At 42.0% G+C, this 18,844-nt stretch overlaps 1 protein-coding gene across 5 annotated transcripts in view; it reads left to right on the top strand.

Moving 5' to 3' along the window:
- Window positions 1-18,844, top strand: part of mef2aa (myocyte enhancer factor 2aa) — a 55,561-nt gene that overhangs the window by 30,158 nt on the left and 6,559 nt on the right. For 3 of the 5 annotated variants that reach the window (XM_062562757.1, XM_037450684.2, XM_037450682.2), the window contains exons 4-6: window positions 11,596-11,730; window positions 13,051-13,264; window positions 18,314-18,498. In XM_062562757.1, the coding sequence (XP_062418741.1) occupies window positions 11,596-11,730; window positions 13,051-13,264; window positions 18,314-18,498 (534 nt within the window). Of the gene's footprint in view, window positions 1-11,395; window positions 11,528-11,595; window positions 11,731-13,050; window positions 13,265-18,313; window positions 18,499-18,844 lie in introns of all 5 variants that reach the window. The other 2 variants (XM_037450685.2, XM_037450683.2) reach the window with 1 other exon arrangement.

The raw sequence follows: 18,844 nt of genomic DNA, 5'->3' as shown, positions 1-18,844 counted from the left end.
TGACTTGGGGAAAAATAGACAATTCCCTCTCTATTTATGAAGGAACGCTCTCTCACAAGACCACTAGAGTAAGAGGAAATGAGGCTAAAATGATCAGGTAATTTCCATTAGATTTTATCTCATGATCTATTTCAGCTGCTGTTATGAAGGGAGCTGTATTAATCGTTCAATCAGTTATGTAAATTTTGACCATTACTGAATGTCAAGCCCTGTTTTTTCCTCTGAATTTATTTTGTTCGTGAATATTACAACTGCCCTTTGCAAGTTTTACATTGACCAAAGCAACCCAATCATTGCTGCTAAGGTTTCAATTTGTTACCATGATTCACTTTTACCAATGGAGACAAGCAATGTCTGTCTGTGCTTCAAAAGTGCATTTTCAGCAACGTAAAGCTTTAACAAAAAAACCAAAAAAGCATTTTATGGAATGAACCACTTATAGGACGTTGGGGTAAATGTGCACCATGAGTTTAAGACAGGGGGTGTTTATTTTGTCAATCAAAGGCTGAGCAGTGATTAAGGCTCATTTCAATCTTAATGAATGCAAATTGGCACATCTGCTGTGGCGGGCTAGCTGTCCAGACTCTTCAATTAGCATGATTGATCAATTATCCTCCTGCTGGTGGCTCACTGGAAATGGATGCTGGGGAACTAGAGAGGTGGGGGGTGGGAAAAAAAGATGAAATAGCATGGGAGAAAAAAAATGAACAGATAAAAATGAATAAATCAGATTCTTTATTTGATTAGAGTCAAGAATAATGGAATTTAATTTTACTCAGAGGCCTCGCTCTAACACACAGTTCTTAAAACTAGACAGAGATGAGTAAACTCGAAAAAGATGTAATTATTAAAGATGTGAATGATTTTTTGACGACACGCAGGTTGGCACATAAAGGAGTAGGTTAGAAATCAGAAAGTGATATTACTCATTAAAATGGAGGAACACATACAGCGTCTTATTTCAACAACGTTTTAATAGCTCATGTGCCTCTGCATGTGTAATAATGACGTTGTTCTCCTCTTTGTCGTATTGTATTTCGATTGTGATATGTTGACTTTACATGAACAAAAACTCCATTTGCATTTCAAATAAAGCATCAGGAGATTTTCTGATCTAATATTCCTGTGAGAAATGAGCTTTCAGCCGTGCAAATATCCAGTAGTGGAGCACTCTTTCAACTCTCAAATCTGTCGAGGGTAGTGTGGTGTGGAGCTTGTTTGTGTTTGTTTTAACGGTAAGCGTAAATCCTTGAATATCAAAGCACACTGGTGAGACTTATTGGAGTAGCAGCGGCAGATTGTCCTCTGTGTGTATTTATAATTGTGGCACAGAAACATAACAGGACGGTCAAACGGGGCTCTTGCTGGCAGACAGGGAAAATAGAGAGTATTAGAGGAGTAATGTGCTACCATAGCTGTGGAAGCAGTAGAGAGTTTAATAACATTATGTGCCAAAAAGGATTTGGATTTTGGAAGTATGCTATATTGGTTGAGGGAACCACTAATATATATATATATATATATATATATATATATATATATATATATATATATATATATATATATATATATATATATATAAAAGTGACTCATTGATCTTGATTGATTGATCTTAAAAAGCTCCACCAAAAAATGCCAAAGTAACTGATGTATATACATTCTTTATGGAACTAAAATTATACACAATACTGCAAATGGTTAGTACTATACATACAGTAACATGGAGTCAATAGAATCAAACGTAAATGTTTTATTTGAAAGATAACGTCACATCAACGTAGTTAAACATGTTTGAAGCTGTTTTGAATAGTATTGGATTAGAATGAGGTCATATTATTTTCACGATTTTAAGTCCTAACAATATGGGTGTATAAAGACATTCATCTCAGGCTATTGTTATTGGGTTTGAGCCGGTTTGCAGTAAACGATGGAAGTGTTAATGCGGTTTTGTGTTTTTCAGTAGATCTTTATCTTGTATCCATTTGTGCAGACCTGTTTTTTTTTTGGTTAGTGTGTTTTTTATCTCTGCTGCCTTCGTGTGCTCCTGATGCTATTTTCTGACGCCTTTGTCTGTTTATTTTGAACGTTGCTGTTGACCTAAGTGTAAACGACATCACTTCCTCTGCACTGGTACATTTTTCTCTGGAAAGACCCAGCTCACCATGCTGTTTGTGCCACCTTTCTTTGTGTCGATGTTCCTGAGTACAATCTTAATAATGTTGCTGCTCAATCGACTTGTGCAAGGTAATAACCGCATTAAAAGCTGGAGAGAAATACGGCACCTGATTTGATCTTTTTCACATAACAATAAGTAACATTAAAACGTTAACAAACTCAACCAAGTTTTGGTTTCCTACGATTAGAAAAGCATCACTAAAACGCACACAGCGGCCCGGCCTCGAGTTGGACAATGGAAATTAAGAAACGTTCGGCTGGTAGGTGAACCGCAGTCGATGGGCAATGGTCTGCAACATGCTTACGTCCAGAGGCGCTCCCTTTGGTTTCCAGCAGCACACCCCCCAAGTGTGAAGTACAGACAGACCGAGAGAAGCTTCATCAATTAAAAGTATCGTCCAATGATTTTAATCTGGATTACAATTAACACCCAGCTCTCTGCCCTTATTTGTCTACTCTAGTGCTTTGTCAGCACAATGCCTTCATCATATTGCTTTATTCCTTTTTTTTGATATTTCACCGCAGAGTTCAGAGCAGCACTCATGAGAAATCCTTTTTAAACTAAATCAAATGGCATTCCTGTTGACATAGACTTATTGGGTTGATGTGGATTTTTCAGGGCTTTTCAATATATGTGAAATTTTCTACCAGCCCATTTTTAATATTACAGAAAAAAAGTATGTGCACTTTTTTTTGGTCTCTGCTGATTTATTGGAGTGATATTAAAATTATTTTCTATATTCCTATTTTGACTGTAAGTCAGACACAATATTGCAGATTATATCAAGTATGAAGGTATTACTGTAGCTTAAGTATGAGTATTTTATTTTAATAAAGGGACATGTACATCCTCTGTGATGCTGCCTTGTAGGAAGAGTTTGGAAGCACCATCTGTATGTTGCCACATAAATGCTGAACCTGTCAGTCAATCGGCTGTCTCCGGAGAGGATGCTAAAGTAACAGCAGGGGCAGTCATTAATGAGCGATTCTGAAATTCTATTACCGCCTCTTCATTTGGGACTCCTACAGACACACAAGCGACTTCCTATTTACCGTGCACACAGACTGTTTCGTATACCTGAGAGTAGTCATTTCACCTACAAGCCAGAGTTAACTAGTGTTGTTAGTCAAAACAAACTCACACAACACCAGCATCTACAGTATTTTCAGACTAGTGCAGTCGGACAACTTAAAAATAAATGTCTCTCAAATAATATCACGAGAACAGAGGGAAGGGTTATCATTGTTAGAATACTGAAAACAGTTATGGTCTGTGGGTTCAATTTTCCCCTCCATCTTCCTGTCCTAGTGTTGGGTACGTGTTACAACTTATCCAGCCTTAATGTATCATCTCTCCTATCAATGTAAAGCATTGGATCTGCATTGATATCTCTTATGGACTTATCTGACTCTGGTGAGACTTGTCTGAAAAGTCTTCTCTCTCCATGGTGAGTGGAGCCGTATTAATGGTTCTGTTTTGAGCAACACGCCGGGTTTCAAAGTGCCCCTTTTTGTAGGACAAGGACTCCTTTTCCTCTGGGCTTTCAGTGAAAAAGGGTCACCAGTCCTCTTTTGTATTTTTCAGAGTGTAATGAAACAGTTGTGGTAATGTTCACGCGAGTATATCACATGGTGTTCTGTAATAGGTGTCCTCGGCTGGAACAGAAATACACAGTAATTGCCACCGTATTGCAAAGTAATGGCCTTTGATTTTTGAAAATGTAGCTTGATTATTGAAATTAAACGTGCTATAATCAGCACTATCCCTCCTCTGTATATGGGATCAGTTATTCTTTGAATTGCTGGATGATTTGTTCTGCATTTCAAACCATCATGGATTATAGCTCAGTTTTTATATTGTACCTGGTGTGTAATGCTTGTTACCAGGTTACAGCGGAGACATTTAAGCTTTTCTTTTACTTCCCTGACGTCAGAGCCTTTTTTTTCCACCCTCAGAAGGTCTGTTTCAGAGCATATAATAAAAGGAGACACAACAACACAAGACCACATGCCATTCTTCCTTCTTTTATATATTAGTATTAAATGGGTTAATACTTACTTGAAGGACAAACAATTGCTCTACTCTATCAAAATCTGAAGCTTAACCATGGTAGTTCATTCACTAAAGAGAAACAAATGTAACAGGTATTTTTAAAGCAGCTTTACGTATTGTATGTTTATTTGTTTTCTCGGGACTGGTTGATTTGTTTGACAAACACACATATTTGAGCTGAATAGTATGGACCCTTTGCTTTGCACAGAGTGGTAAAAATGTTAACATATTTTCACCTTTCTTTGAATATTTTCTCTGTACATTCTAAAATTACTGCAGACACACGTGACCAAAATGCAATTTCTTTTTCTTTTTATTGCCTTTTTTAACATTGAAGATACAATTTATCTCACCAGAACTTCGACATTAGGTTGGGTTGGTTTAGCTTAGTTGTAACTTGTTCTCATGCTTAATATTTCATCTCTTTAAATTCCCCAAGAAATGTCTGATACTGTTAATACAGGTCTAACACGCCACAGGCGGCAGGAGTAGACCCGAGCGCAGATTTATTCAGCAGAGGTACTAAAGGGAGTAGGCTAGACGTATCCGGTAAACGGGCAGGAGGTCAACATCCAGGAGCAGGTAGATGGACAAAGCTACAGACAACTATCAGGCAGGAGGCAACCAGGTCTAGCACAAACAAGGAGTCTTCAACACGAGATCATCATAACGCTCCGAATGTGATGGCAACATACACAAGACTTTGCAAGGAACACAAAGGAATTAGGGGTAGATATACAGACCAGCTTGATGAGTAACCAGACACAGGTGTGTAGGGAGAAGTGGGCGTGCACAACAGATAGGCAGGCACAAAATGGAACAAACCAACAAGACAGTAAACGGGGGGAGGGGGGGGATTTGGGGTCCCGATTTGAAGGCCTCAGGACTCCGGGGTAGAGGAGCACTGGATTATAACAGGTACTTGAGTCAGAATATAATGGACGACTTCTCCTTTATTTTAGCTTTCACAAAAATCCAAGTTGGACAAATAATAGATCAAAGCATTGTTTCAGTATTTTATACTTGTATTATTTTAGTTTGGCATCTTATTCGTGTTGGTATTCATTTTGTATTGATCTTTACATGAATTAGAAAGAATTACTGTCTATATTGGTGATCTATTTTTCTTTCTTTTTCATTTTAAGCTTTTGCCACAATAAGATTTTTGCTGCACAGTGTGGAAATACTGCTAACATATTGATGAATTTATTCATAGGCAAAATACTAGTCAACATCATTTAACAACGGCACCATTGTTTACTCGCCAGTATACCATAGGGTGCACAAAGCTGTGTAACTTCTAATCATTTTATTGCCTTAACAACTTGTGAGTTGTGAGCTCTCTGCAGTAACACTGTGTTGGATGCCATGCAACAATGCATTAAATTCTCAAAGTGAGCTCAAACCACCTAGCTGTTGGAAACTGTCATACGAGCATGAAATAGGTGTATACTATATAATAATATAGTTAAATGTTCAGACATTAAGCTTGCCTAATTTGGTTTGATCTAGCTACAGAGCGACAGTGATTCCAGCTATGTTAAAGATCTCCGGACCTCTGGTCATGAGTCCACCCTCTGCGATCTTCAATGACCTTGCGGGCTGAGCGCCTGAAATGAGACCTTTGCTTTCGTGCACAGCGGCTTCTGTGGGTTAGCCCGCGCAACAATCCTCTTGCCCTTGTGACAACCCCCCCTCCTCCTCCCACTGTGCGTGCTGTGCGGCTGACCCCTCCTTCCCAGTAGAGCGGACGGAGCTAGGCCTGCTGGGATTGGGTGTGGGGGCTGGGGGAGATCGGGGTGAGCTGGCACTGTGCCACCTTCCTCTGACTGCTTGGTCTGACCGGGGGCAAAGAGGGTGGCTGCTGTGTCTCAGATGGATGAGGACAGGTCTGTGGTCTGGGTATAGAGTGTTGCAGATCAGACGTCCTGCTGGCACATCCTGCCATCTCTGCCGCTCGCTCCCCCAGCGCTCCGTACTCGCCTTATCGGAACTCCTAATTGTCCTTATGAATATTTTAGAGGCGAGCAGGAATGGGAGTTCAGGGTTGGGGGGTATGGTTTCAAGGGCCCTGACAGCTAATGATCCACTCAATGACCAGAGAGAGCGAGAGCGGGAGACGGAGACAAAAAGGAGTAAAAACGGTTATAAAGATTTTCAATAATCTCCATATTAATGTATTTGACTGGAGTGTAATTCAGTCTGATCAGTTATTTATGTGTGCCACCTATTCTTTTTGTGGAGTGGGAACAGAGAGTGTGTTCTCATTCTTTTTAATGTGTAGATAAAGATGACATTGGTTTGCCTTTATCCTCAATTTGTAGCTGAATTCCCTCTTGTCTATACTGAAAATATGCAGTCTGCTGATTGGGACTGTTCCCTCTGACTATGGCGGCTAATAGCTTTGTCACATCAGTCATTCACCACAGTCTCAGAGCAGAATGCTCCAAAGGGACAGCTCAATACACAGCAATTTCCTCTTTATTCACTAAGATGGATGGGCTATTTTTAATTGCCAATTTAGTTGGTAGAATGCAGGTAATCCTTTGCGGGATATACAATGTAGAATATAATGAGTTTGTTCATGTATTTATGTATCGCTGGTTTGGATTAACATCTCACTACAGTCCGAGCTCACAGTATATTGTGCTCTGTCCGTGGCCATCCTGTCAGGTGGGATTGAATCTCACCATGTATATACAACTACAAGAAAATAACATCAAAATAAAATGCAGACAATTGAATCGCCCCCCTCCTGCTGCACTTCCTGTCCAACGTGTAACATGACAATGGACCAAGCCACAGGAAGGACATCAATCCACCCTCATATCCTCATACCAGTCAGTATAGGGTAATGATCATGAGATAAAACAAGATATGTCTGGGAATTACAGAGGTCGCCTTATCTAATTGCCCCTTCACTTTCAACTCCCAATATCTGGCAAGTCACAGAGAGGGAGACGAGGAAGGCATCGCGCTGTGACCTAGGGCTGGGACAAGGCATACAGTGCCCACCAAAGACCAACCAAAGGAGGCTTTTATTCCCCTCAAGTGAGGACTACAGCACCACAGGGAAAAGCGAACATGGCTGTAGTGAAAGTCTCTTAAGATGTTATATAAAAGCAGGAATATTCCTTTGCAGATAAAAGCTTTCCTATCAGCCGCCTCCCCGTGCTGATTTGCTAGTGTGTTCACACTCAAAGAAGCCCTTTGATAAGCACATTAGATGGAACGGCCTGGACACAATGGTGATGTCATGAGGATTAGCACGCTACCTCGCTCTGTGTAGCACCGGGCACAAGGGCTAATTCACAGCAACCGCAGCGCGAGGAGACCCGGACTGAAACGAGGGAAGGCGGCGGCACAACAATCGGGTTAAAATGTAGCTTTTATTGACTTCAAGGGAGGATTGAATAATGCATAAAACAGTCCTGTTGCACTGCACCCTTGGAACATTCTGTGGCATTTCCCTCTGTTTCGCCATCTTGCCGTTGCGGGGCCTGTTCACAGAGTAGTGGTGCGCCAGTCATAGGTCAGGTGGTGCTCTACCAGCAGCTACTGTAAGTGAGGGCTGATGTGATTCAGGCACCATGGAAGAAGCCGCCTCCTAATGCCTTCCTTTCAACCATCTCCCCCACCATTTTCAAGTTCGGCTTTTATACTAAACCACTATCTGTCTCCTTTCACCCTGCTTTCTGTTCACATACAGCTTGTACAGTGCATGAATAAGTTAAATGTAGAAAGCCCTCTTGACACAGGCGAGGTAGAACATTAAAGTGAAATTGTTTTCCAAGACTCACAGCAGCATTGCACGTTGCTCGAGCCCGTTTCACTAAGAGTGCTGCTCAAGAAACAGGTGATGTAGGTGGCTTATGCAATGCTTTGAGTCTTATTTTAAATACATGGGATAGTGTTTGCTTCAATTCTGCCATAAAGAAATGTGAGCACAAGGCTTGGAAGTAAATCTAAGGTCTTCAATTGAGCTGTCTTAGATATATATATTGCTTGTTCCTCCCTCACTGAGAGCAAAATACTTGACAGTCCTAGATGGTGGAACGAGCTCTCTGATGACATCAGGACCGCAGAGATCCTTTACATCTTCCGCCGCACACTAAAGACACACCTCTTCAGACTATACCTTGACTAAAAACACTAAACAAATTGTAGCCCTTAAATTGTACTTGTACTTAGTGTCCGTGTAATGTAATGTATGTATTCATAGCAGTTATTAAGGTACTCATTGGGCAGATTATATTTCTGTACAAAAGGAATCACGTTTATATAACATCAAAGTGGTTCACTGCTCTTTAGCCTTCTGTACCAATCATATACAGTATATTGCTGATGTAGAGAGGCCTTTACTTTGCTCAATGTTCCCCATGGTTACAGCCAGTGTAGGTTAAGATTCAGGGCTCAGGTGGAAATAACGAATAGATGTTTTCTTCAGCATAAGGAAGCCTCAAGGACTCCAGCGATGGAACATGTTTTTGTAAGAGACTTTAAAGTATCACAGGAGGCAAACTGACGGACACACATACGTGCATTGGCAGACAATGGTGCCCAGTTGGTTTGACGTCAGCCACTCAGAGTCTCATTTTTATTTGAAGAGCAACGTTTCTATCAATACAGGTTTGGACTGCTGTGAGAAAATAGCAGCTGGCCTTGTTCCCACTCATCTTTGTGCGCCTCTCAGGACGTTGTGAATAGATTACACAAGTTCCCTTGTCCATACTCTCTCCAGCCCCCTTTTCCGCAACAAACAGCCCATATCTTCCATTAGAAAAGCAACTGAAAATCCCAACCTAAGTTGCATTCACGTCCAGCCAACTCTGCTTTCTAAAGCTGAACCCCACAACTTGATTTGACAATCAAGGGGACCTTTTCAAACTGCTTTTTTTCTCACTATTCATAAAGCAAAACCAAGTTACATATCAAACTGTCTTATACAGTCTTTTTTAGGTTTTTGAAATGAGCAGGATGTTAGATTTGACGCTTTGTAGTGTTTGGAGCAGACTGACATACAAGAGCAATGTGGATGTGGTCCCTTCTACGGCCATATCTCTGCGCCACTGCGTCCGATTGGCCAGCGGGGGCAGACAGGTCTCGACAGGTGTTTGGCCATGTGCTGATCCAGTGATCCATTTACTGCGAGCTGTGGCCAGTGTCAGCGGGACATCGGAAACATGCCAAGTCATTTAACAAAGAATTATGGCCAATGCTTTCCTGGGCCGTCTAATGTTGTCCATGCGCAGTGCATCTTTGTGAAGATAATACACATTGGTGAATCAAGTACTGCTTTATGGAACTGCTGCTCTCTGGGTTTGCTCACCCCCTCTGCTGCTGCAACCCCTTTATAAATGGCTTCGTGTGCGTGGGTGCTGGCCAGGCTTGTTGTGAAAGTAGAGCAGCCCGGCCCATCACACACAGCCATTCGCAACCAGTCTGACCAAAGTATTCCCATAATGAGTAGGTTGGAAACCTAAATTTGCAGGTTGAGAACGGATCTTTGGCTCACTGGGGGAGAAAGTGGATCGTTTAACCACAGTAAACTTAGGCCTTTCAGGACCCTAACTAGAGAGGGTTCATTCAGTAAACAGGAAATGAACCAGCAAGGCGTTTTCTTAGAATGAGAAGAATGCCACTGCTCTGTACCGCACCAAACAGTAATGCATGTGTTACAATGCTGGCCATTCATTATCCAGAGGCTCTCTCTCTCTCTCGCTTTCTCTTTCTCTGCATTGTCAACACTTCATATCGTTGAAGAAATGTGGGTGTCTGACTGAACTTTTTTATTTCTGTGCACACTGTCATTTCTCCACAATTATTGTTCCTGTTCCCCATAACGTACACTGCTTAGAAAATGTCTGCACCTGAACGCTTGTAGAGACGGAGTGAGCAGCTAGGGATTAAGAATCTGGTTTAAATGAGCGATGATATTATGGAGTCTCATAAAGCCATGCTGCAGGTTTTAGGAAATGTAACTGAGGTTGTGGTAAGCATTGCTGGGTTAGCCACATTGTCTGCACAGACCTAAACGTACTGTTACATCGGTGTCAGAGGATGTAGCAGCTGTAGAAATACACCCCCAGCCCCCGCCCGCTCCTGCCGCATCCACACACACTGCACATATGTGCCGCACACATACCTGCCTATATACTTTCTCTTTCTCCTCACAAACTCGCACACATACACATTTTCCTCTTTCTTGGGGTGATAAAGACCAGGCACAGAGTACGGTCTCATTAGTGCGTATAGGTTACTCTCGCCTGGTTCACACTCTGACCCCTGCATCCACCGGAGTCAGTGACCTTCCTGTAGCGACGAGGCCTCCGAGGCAGCCCATAGACACGCAGGGCGCTGCTGTGGACCCGCACCAGGCTGATAGAGGAACCTTGGGAGCCACACATAAATCATGTTTTGATGTACACTCACTGACTTGATATCACTTGCTGTCACATGCTGTCAGCAGGTCTGGTTAACAACCGCTATTCAGAGCTGTAATGAGGAGCGGAGAACAGCCTGTAAGGAAGTGAGCAAAAGAGCACCGCGTTGCATTTAAGTTGTGTGACATCTTTTCTTTCTTTTTTTTTCTTCTTGAATTTAGAAATAGGCTATTCTTTACACCGCCGTATGTACTTGCAATACCTGTTCAATTTCCTGCTCAAATTTTTGACCACATTTGATTATTAATTGTATTTTATCACATGCAATATAACATTGATGATCCGACTATGTACTAGTTTCAGACTGAGACTGTCTTAAAGGGCTCTTCTGTGGGATCCTCACATGCAGGGGGTTCTTCCAGCTGGTTGACTCATGATAACTGAAACATAATGAAAAATGCAAAGGCCCACTTGCAGCAAGAGAAGGAAGAACACCAACGGATGGAGTTCAATAGGTGGGGGGGGGAGGACAATATTTTGTTTCTCAGAATGTTTCTGAAGGGACATGGAGTAACATTTCAGTTGGTGCAGATCCTTGTATCTAACTATGATTCAGCCCGGCATGGGTGCAGCAGCTGTTCGTATTGTGCTGTAACCAAATATAGAAATTGGAGGACAAATATTGATTTCCGTACATGTTTGATTTCTGTTTTTTACATTGGGTAACAAGCAACAAAACACAACTGCTACATTGTTTCTCTTCAATTGTGCAATTTCCTTTCAGAAATTGAGAAACAAAGGCCATAATGACTGTGCTAGCCCTGATCCTGAAGACTGTTTTGGGCACAGCCCCCTCATGGACGACCATTACGGCAAACTAAACGAAGAGAGTGATTTAATGTACAAGCGCTGTGGTGTAAGTACTTCCTTTTGTCTCCTGCTGTTTTGTGTTGATTCCTGTCTTTATGTTGATGTTCACTACAGGCGCTAAACAAGAAAGAACACAGAGGTTGTGATAGCCCGGACCCCGATGCCTCATATGTCCTCACTCCTCACACAGAAGAAAAGTATAAAAAAATTAATGAGGAGTTTGATAATATGATGAGAAATCATAAAATCGTAAGTACTGTCAATGCAACATTTTTGCTTGGCTTTGTGGCACAAAGGATTTTCACTCTTTTTTTCATTTAACTTTTTCCTCTTTTTGTTACACCCCAGAATCTCTGTCAACTTCTTTCAGAGCTACTCTAGCTTACGAATAATGCCTCCTTCACTGGGTGTGCATTTGTTTCTTATGTTGATTTGTTCTGCAACTGATATTTTGGCACACTCTGATAAGATCACATTTCATGTGAACAGGTGAGACGTTCCATGCTTCTGCTGGAAAGATTACACCCTAGTATCATGGTCATGTAATCAAAGATCAAACAGCCGTCACTATTTAACACATCAGGAATGTACACTAAATTGTGTCTTAATAGTTTATCCTTAAGATTTGCAGCATCTGTGATTCTGTTAATTTTCTGCATCTCAAACCTTGTTTTTTTTTCCTCACATAAAAAATAACAGTCCCTTGGTAAAATTAAAAATGTCTCCTTTTTAATCTTTCTATTGCTTCTCTCTCAAAGCATTCCAGCGTAAAATATCTGTTTCTCCTGAACAATTCCAGCATTAAAGTGTTCCCAGAGCAGACTAACATTACACTGTCATTTAGCATCTTCTCTCTCCTCCACCAAAAATACAATGGCGCACCCACTAAAATACCACAAATCCTTTGTGATCTTATCATGCGTGACAATATTAGAATTTTGCAAGAACATTTACTTACTAAGCAGTCGTTTTCTCTATGTCCCTGACATGAAGAGCATCACTTTGCCATTAACTAACTAATGATAACACCTGACTGGCTCACTACATACTGCTATGAATAAACGTTCTCACTGCCACCTGTCATTCTCACTTACGCTTTGCACAGTCAGTGCCTGGTAGGTAAATGCAAAGTGAGTCACGATTCTTGTAGTTGTGAATCCCCGCCACCCCTCTCTGCTGGTCCCACAAAAAGTACACGCGTCGTGCTGACTGCTGCAATGCCGAAGTGATCACCCGAATGCATGTCTTTTTGTTTGGTGTGTTGCGCTAGCACTGAAGATGTGTGTATTCTTTGTGTATGATATCAATGAGAATCAACTTTTTTGAAGGTCACTCAGCACCCCTCGTGTCAGGCAGAATTGTTTCATAAAATGTTTTGTTTTCGAAGCGACAGCCAAGTTTAAAATGTGCACTGCGGTATGTCCTTGTTTATTAAAGCCAACCCTCAAGGGATGCTCTCTGTTAATGATGCCATGACAACCACTGACCCATCCGAATCCTCATTAGACCGTGGGTTTTGAGTGTGTTTTTGTGTAAACCTCTGTGTGTGTGTTTGTCTCCTTCTTGTAGCCCTCAGCATTGCCTCAGCAGAACTTCTCCATGCATGTGGCAGTGCCTGTATCCAATCCCAATGCCATGTACCAGCCAGGAGGGACTCTGGGCAGCCAGGCCCTGGCAGCAGCCGCGGCCTCCCTTAGTGACAGTGGGATGCTGTCCCCTCCACAGGCCTCCCTGCACAGGAATGTGGGCTCAAGTGGAGGACCCCAGAGGCCCACCAGTGCAGGTTAGTAGAAAGCAACACCTGTTAATTGGTCAAAGTGGTGTACAGAGGATGATCCAGAGCACGCTGCAGAATCTATTTATTTGAATTTGTGTGTATTTGTATGTGGTAGTATCATCTTTCTAAAAATTCTGATACCATAAAAATAACAATTTTACAATTTAGAACGGATGCTTGTCATTCAGGAAGACATTGTCCTAGCATGCTCTCCCATTCTTCAAGCAACATAGTGATCTAAAGCTCATTAACACTTTATATCTTTTTTGTTTAATAACAGGACTGAATAATGTGTTGCTTTTAAGGCGTTTCAAGCAATACTACTCTGAATAATTTTTCTGTTTACCTAGCATTTCTTTCAGATTCTACGCTGGTTTCTTTGCAACTTCACATTGACGATAAAACCGTTGTATTTATGGCACATAACCGCCATAATGCCACAGTGCTTTAGTAGATTTCAGTAGATTTTTAACTGGGAGCCAGGCTAGCTGTTTCCTTAAGCTCACTGTCTTCATGCTAGGCTAGGCTAATAGTTTGTTGGCTCTAGTTTCATTCTTGACCATAGACATGGGTTTATTATCAATTTCATCACCTGACTCTCCACAAGAAAGTATAAGCAAGCTGATGTTTTGAGTTATTGCTAAAGTAAAAAAGTTTTTTTTGTTGTTTCTGATGCGTGTCGATTTTCATTAAATTTGTCCTAGGTGTCTGTGGATGTAAACAACTTTAGGACTCGCATGCCATAACACACTTGTTAACACACATATCTGCATTGTGAGAAAAAAGTGTGAAACTACGTCAGTACTTGTATGACTGTTCTGACTGTCAGTCCAGATGGCTTTTGAAGATTCAGTTACACTAGTAGCAACAAGTAGTTTGAATGCTTCATTCAAAATCAACCACATGTAAAAAAAAAAAACTAACACCTTCCCAAGCGCAGGGGGTGCACTTCATGTTGTTGTTCATGTTTTTCACAACACAAACTGTCACTGTGTTTGAGCACAGTGTATTTCTTGAAAGTATCATTTGAGTTGTATGAGAGAACACAGTAGATGAATTCTAAAAAAAGAATAATTGCTTTCTGGAAGTGCGTCCTCATACTGGTGTCCTGCAAAACACCCTTCTGAACGCAGCTTGATGTCACTCTCTTTAGTCATACAGTCGGGTAAAAAATCACAAGAACACATGCCTGCCTTACGTGCGCGCTGAACTAAGATCTACATGACATTTTCATGTGCTTGTCTGGCATCTCCACCACATGCTCCGCTAGCTTGCAGAAGCATGCAGATGGTTAATCATATCACTCTGTGCATCTCGTTAGGTGGCATGCTGGATAACACAGTGCCAAGTGGTGTGGGCTCCGGCCCAGTGGGTAAGTCCTCCCGGAGAGATGTATTAGCTCTCTGTAGCTCTGCCCAATCGACCTCCTGCTTAGCACGCGAGCCGGATCGTTGCATATCCATCTGTGATTGGTCCAAGAGCGTTGTCGCTATCATTGACTAATGGTGCCTTTTGCAGGGCTATGTTTCCACTGCGTGGCTCGTCTCTGTTAGAGGAAACCTATTATGTGCTCGTTAGATGCGTGTGTAAGAGATGGGAAACGGCTCCGCAGCATTCACAAAGTGTGGTGTTTGTGCTTGAAACTGAACCGAGTGCAACCGGGCGGTCATTCAACTGTCTGATGAATAAAGGCAGCGTTTCCTTTAAACCTCCCTCATCCTGTTTCCTTGCTTCTATTGACAGGTGCATCTGTTTTCCCCCCCACTACCCTGACAGCCCTTAAAAGGCTGGAGAAGGTCTGTAAGATGCCTCGACCAACATAACCCTTTTGGTATTCGGGCCATGACATCCCCACTAAGTCCTTAGTACACAATGACCGGACAGCCTGTCATGGCTGCAATGTGCTGTGTGAGAGGTGGAGGCAGGTGGAGTTTAACTCTTTCCTCGTCCCTTGGCCCGCTGTACTACATTTAGTGAGGTGTTATCATACGCTACGATATCTAATGCTCACAGCTTGTTGGCGACCATAAGAATATATATTTACAGTGAGATGTCTGGCCAGGTATTAGAGAGTACGAAGAGCACCTTGGCTCGGTTTACGACATTTAAAGAGCGTGCTGAATACGTTTTAAGTTCAGGGTGCGGTACCGAGTCGGGGTTGAGTTGGGATCCTCTGCCAGGGGCCGTCAGCATTTGGCACCTTGTGAGCATGCTGCAGCTGTTGTTTGTACCGAGTGTGTAGAACAGCAGAAAGGGTGGAGGGACCTTTCCAGCCCCGCTGTCACATGACCATTCCTGGCATAGCTCTGATTCCTCACAAGTGGCAGCTTTGAACGTAGCAGAAGTCTTTGAAAGTGGCTAGTAGGTGCAAGGTGTGCTGTGTGGCAGCTTTACTCCTGTTTAATGGTGTCAACAAGTTGTATGTTATTACTTATTGAATGGAAAATAGAAGAAGTCGATTCTTTTCCACACAGCTGTTGTTGTCGATGATGGGCAGCTGTTTTAATTATGGGATCTGGAAGAGTTATTATTTGATAATTAGCTAATTAATAACTAACTATTAGTTTTAGAAAATTCACTGTGTGATCACGGCATAGTGAACATTACTGGCACATTTTAGACAGTCCTTTTTTGAATTAAGCCATCTGTTAATGTTCTTGTCTAGTCTACTAATTTCATACTGCAACTGTGGTTTGCATTTCTATAATAGATTTTCTCCCAACAGCTCATACAATTACACCTAATTACATGCTGGTCCTTGACTGGTGAACATTTAGAATTAAAGTTGTGGCTGAACGTGTCGGATTCACGAGACTGGTCTCTCTTGTGAATTACATCTGCAAGCTGTACACATCTTTGTTTGTTGTTTGTTTGTATGCTCTGTGGATCAGGTAATGGTGTCAATATTTTCACGTTAGGGTAGGTGAAAATAGTTATTTAATGTAGGTAGATTGAATGTAAAAATATGTCGACGGGTGATGATATATCCTTGCGGATAAAAAAAAAAAACTAGAACAAACACTAACCTTGTTGCCATGTTCCTTTTAGTCGTAACAAATCACCTCCTGCACATCCTGTCTGGTTGTAGTTTTCTGAGACACAACAATAGGGCTATTATTAGAAAACAGTTTTGGAGGCCTTGATTCGCATCTATTATTTCTTCTCATTCGTCAAGACATTTTTCTCTTTTGCCTGGACATGACGCACGTGGGATATTGTATCCCTGAATTTAAAATGAAAACTGAACGTTTCAGTTGTAAACACAACCCTTATGTAATGTCCCTTCCCCGGCCGTGTTAATAATTCAGGACAACGAACAGAAACCAAACAGCTTTCAACACGCGCCGGTTTCAGTTAGAGAAGATGTATTGGCAACTACCGAGCCGTCAGTGTGTCTGAATATGGAACGAGGGCGGACATCAGAAAACGTTGCCGCTGAAAGGCTGGGTCTTAACTTGTGGCTGCTTCCTTGGCTCAAAATGAACGTTGTGGTCCTGAGTATTTGTTCAGACATGTGTTCCCATCTTGGCAAGTATCTGAAAGAAGTGGGATTTATGTATCATCAGACATCTGAAGACATAATCAGAGGCAGATTCCAAAGTTCTGCGAGTCAGGTGGGTTAATCCAACTCTAAATGAGCTAGCGAGTTGAGCGCTGATTTCTGTCGGTCTTTAAGCGGCGGAGCGCCGAAGCCAAGGCTCCTTTAAAATAAAACCTCAGCGCTCGCCGACTGTTATCGGAGAGTCTGAACTGCCAAGCTTTAACCAATTCCTTCCCATGAGGCTATTTGCATTAACATATCATTCCCACTGAATGACATCTTCACTGCTTTTAATCAGTTTTGCTATTTTTAGGGACGTCTTACTCTGCTAATTCTGTCAACAGTATTTTTTTCTTGCAGCAGCCGAGTGCTGTATGATCAAAGGCCATAGCTGCTTGTATATACTGTTGATTCAGCTGCGAGATACTTTTGTCAGCTTCATAACTGTTTATTTGACCGTGAATTGTTGCTGTCCTTATCAGTCGTCCGAGGGGCTATTGTTCCATTATGTTCCTATGGTAGAGCCTATTCATTGTGCACACAGTTTCACTGGGATACACCGAACACAATGGAGAAGGCCGCAACTTGTCGAAGTGTTACTGATCTGTTGATGCAGCGCTGTACGCTGTTCTTCACTTTGTTTTCAAGATTTCTAAATGTATGTGTTGGTAAGGTGTAGTTTTACGTAGGCTTACACAACACGAGTTCAATTTAAAATTTATGCAGACTTGATATATTTCTGTTGCTTTAGATAACAAATTCACAGCTCCGTGTTCATAACAGTGGATTTGTTTGGAATCTGCGGCATCTCGCCTTCAGACAGTATCTTACAGTTGAAAACAAAACTACAGTAGGCCAACAAAAACATGAAGATTTCATTTTTTCATTTCAGTAGCAAAATATTAAGACAGTTTCCTAACACAGAGCATTTGCGTTTTTTGGTGCTGCTGTGATTGATTATTTTTGTTATGAACAAGTTGTGTGTGAGGGAGGTGGATATGACTCCTAAAATGAATTGAAAGAGGCTCATCACATTGCAGAAAAAGGAAATAACTAGACTAATAACAATGACATTAGCATCAAGGTGTGAATTTGTAGTGTCTTGCACTTTGCTATTGTTCGTGGGCACGGCGTTAAACAGCACCAAGACCATCAACAACACCTTCTTTTAGTGTTTTTTATCCAACTGTAATGGCAGCTATTTCTTTTTAAGCAGTCACGGTACATTTGTCGGTGAACTGCTGCTCATCCCAAGATGCAAAGAATTCACTGATGTAATCATTCACAATAAAAAATAAAAGGCTCATCAATTTTGAAATGGACATTTTATTTTTGTAAATGTGCAGGATAATTATCCAAGTCTATTAAAAACTTCCCAGAGGGTTGGAAACACTTAACGCTGCAGCAAGCTGGAAAAAACAACGCCGTGCGAGAGGTTTGCTTGATGACTGTGAGTGTTGTCAGTCACAGTCCGTGGTTTGATGATGTGTTTCTGTCGCTGTGTACCTCTGCAGGGAACGGTTTTGTTAACCCCAGGGGCTCCCCGGGCGTCCACAGCACCCCCAGCGGCAATGGCCTGGGTAAAGTCATGCCCACCAAGTCTCCACCACCCCCGGGAGGGAACATGGGAATGGGAGGCCGCAAGCCAGACCTGAGGGTTGTTATCCCTCCATCTAGCAAAGGGATGATGCCCCCACTGGTGAGTACAGAGCACACCACTGCACACAAGTGTTCCCTGCTAAAGGACCTTTAAGTACCTCTGCTGCAGGGCTGACCACAGCTCTGTTTAGTGTCATCTAGACTTTCACAGCGGAATGTTTCAGCCGTTTCTTTTTTTCAACACCATCGCATTTCACGTTGCGTGCGAAAGACCTGAACATTGTTCTTCTCGTGCTGCATTCTTCTTGTTCTTCTTGTTCTTCTTCCACGTGGGCAGAGACAGGAATCTGCAGCCCAGGTATCATAAGTCACACTAAATTATTCACATTCAAATGAGAGGATTTCTCACACTATGACAATGAAGGCGCAGAGCGCTCCGACCACAA

The sequence above is a fragment of the Pungitius pungitius genome, chromosome 6 (assembly GCF_949316345.1).
Source record: "Pungitius pungitius chromosome 6, fPunPun2.1, whole genome shotgun sequence".
NCBI classification, from domain to species: Eukaryota; Metazoa; Chordata; class Actinopteri; order Perciformes; family Gasterosteidae; genus Pungitius; species Pungitius pungitius.
Note: the sequence above shows the minus strand (reverse complement) of the source record. Positions and strands in the feature narration are given on the sequence as shown.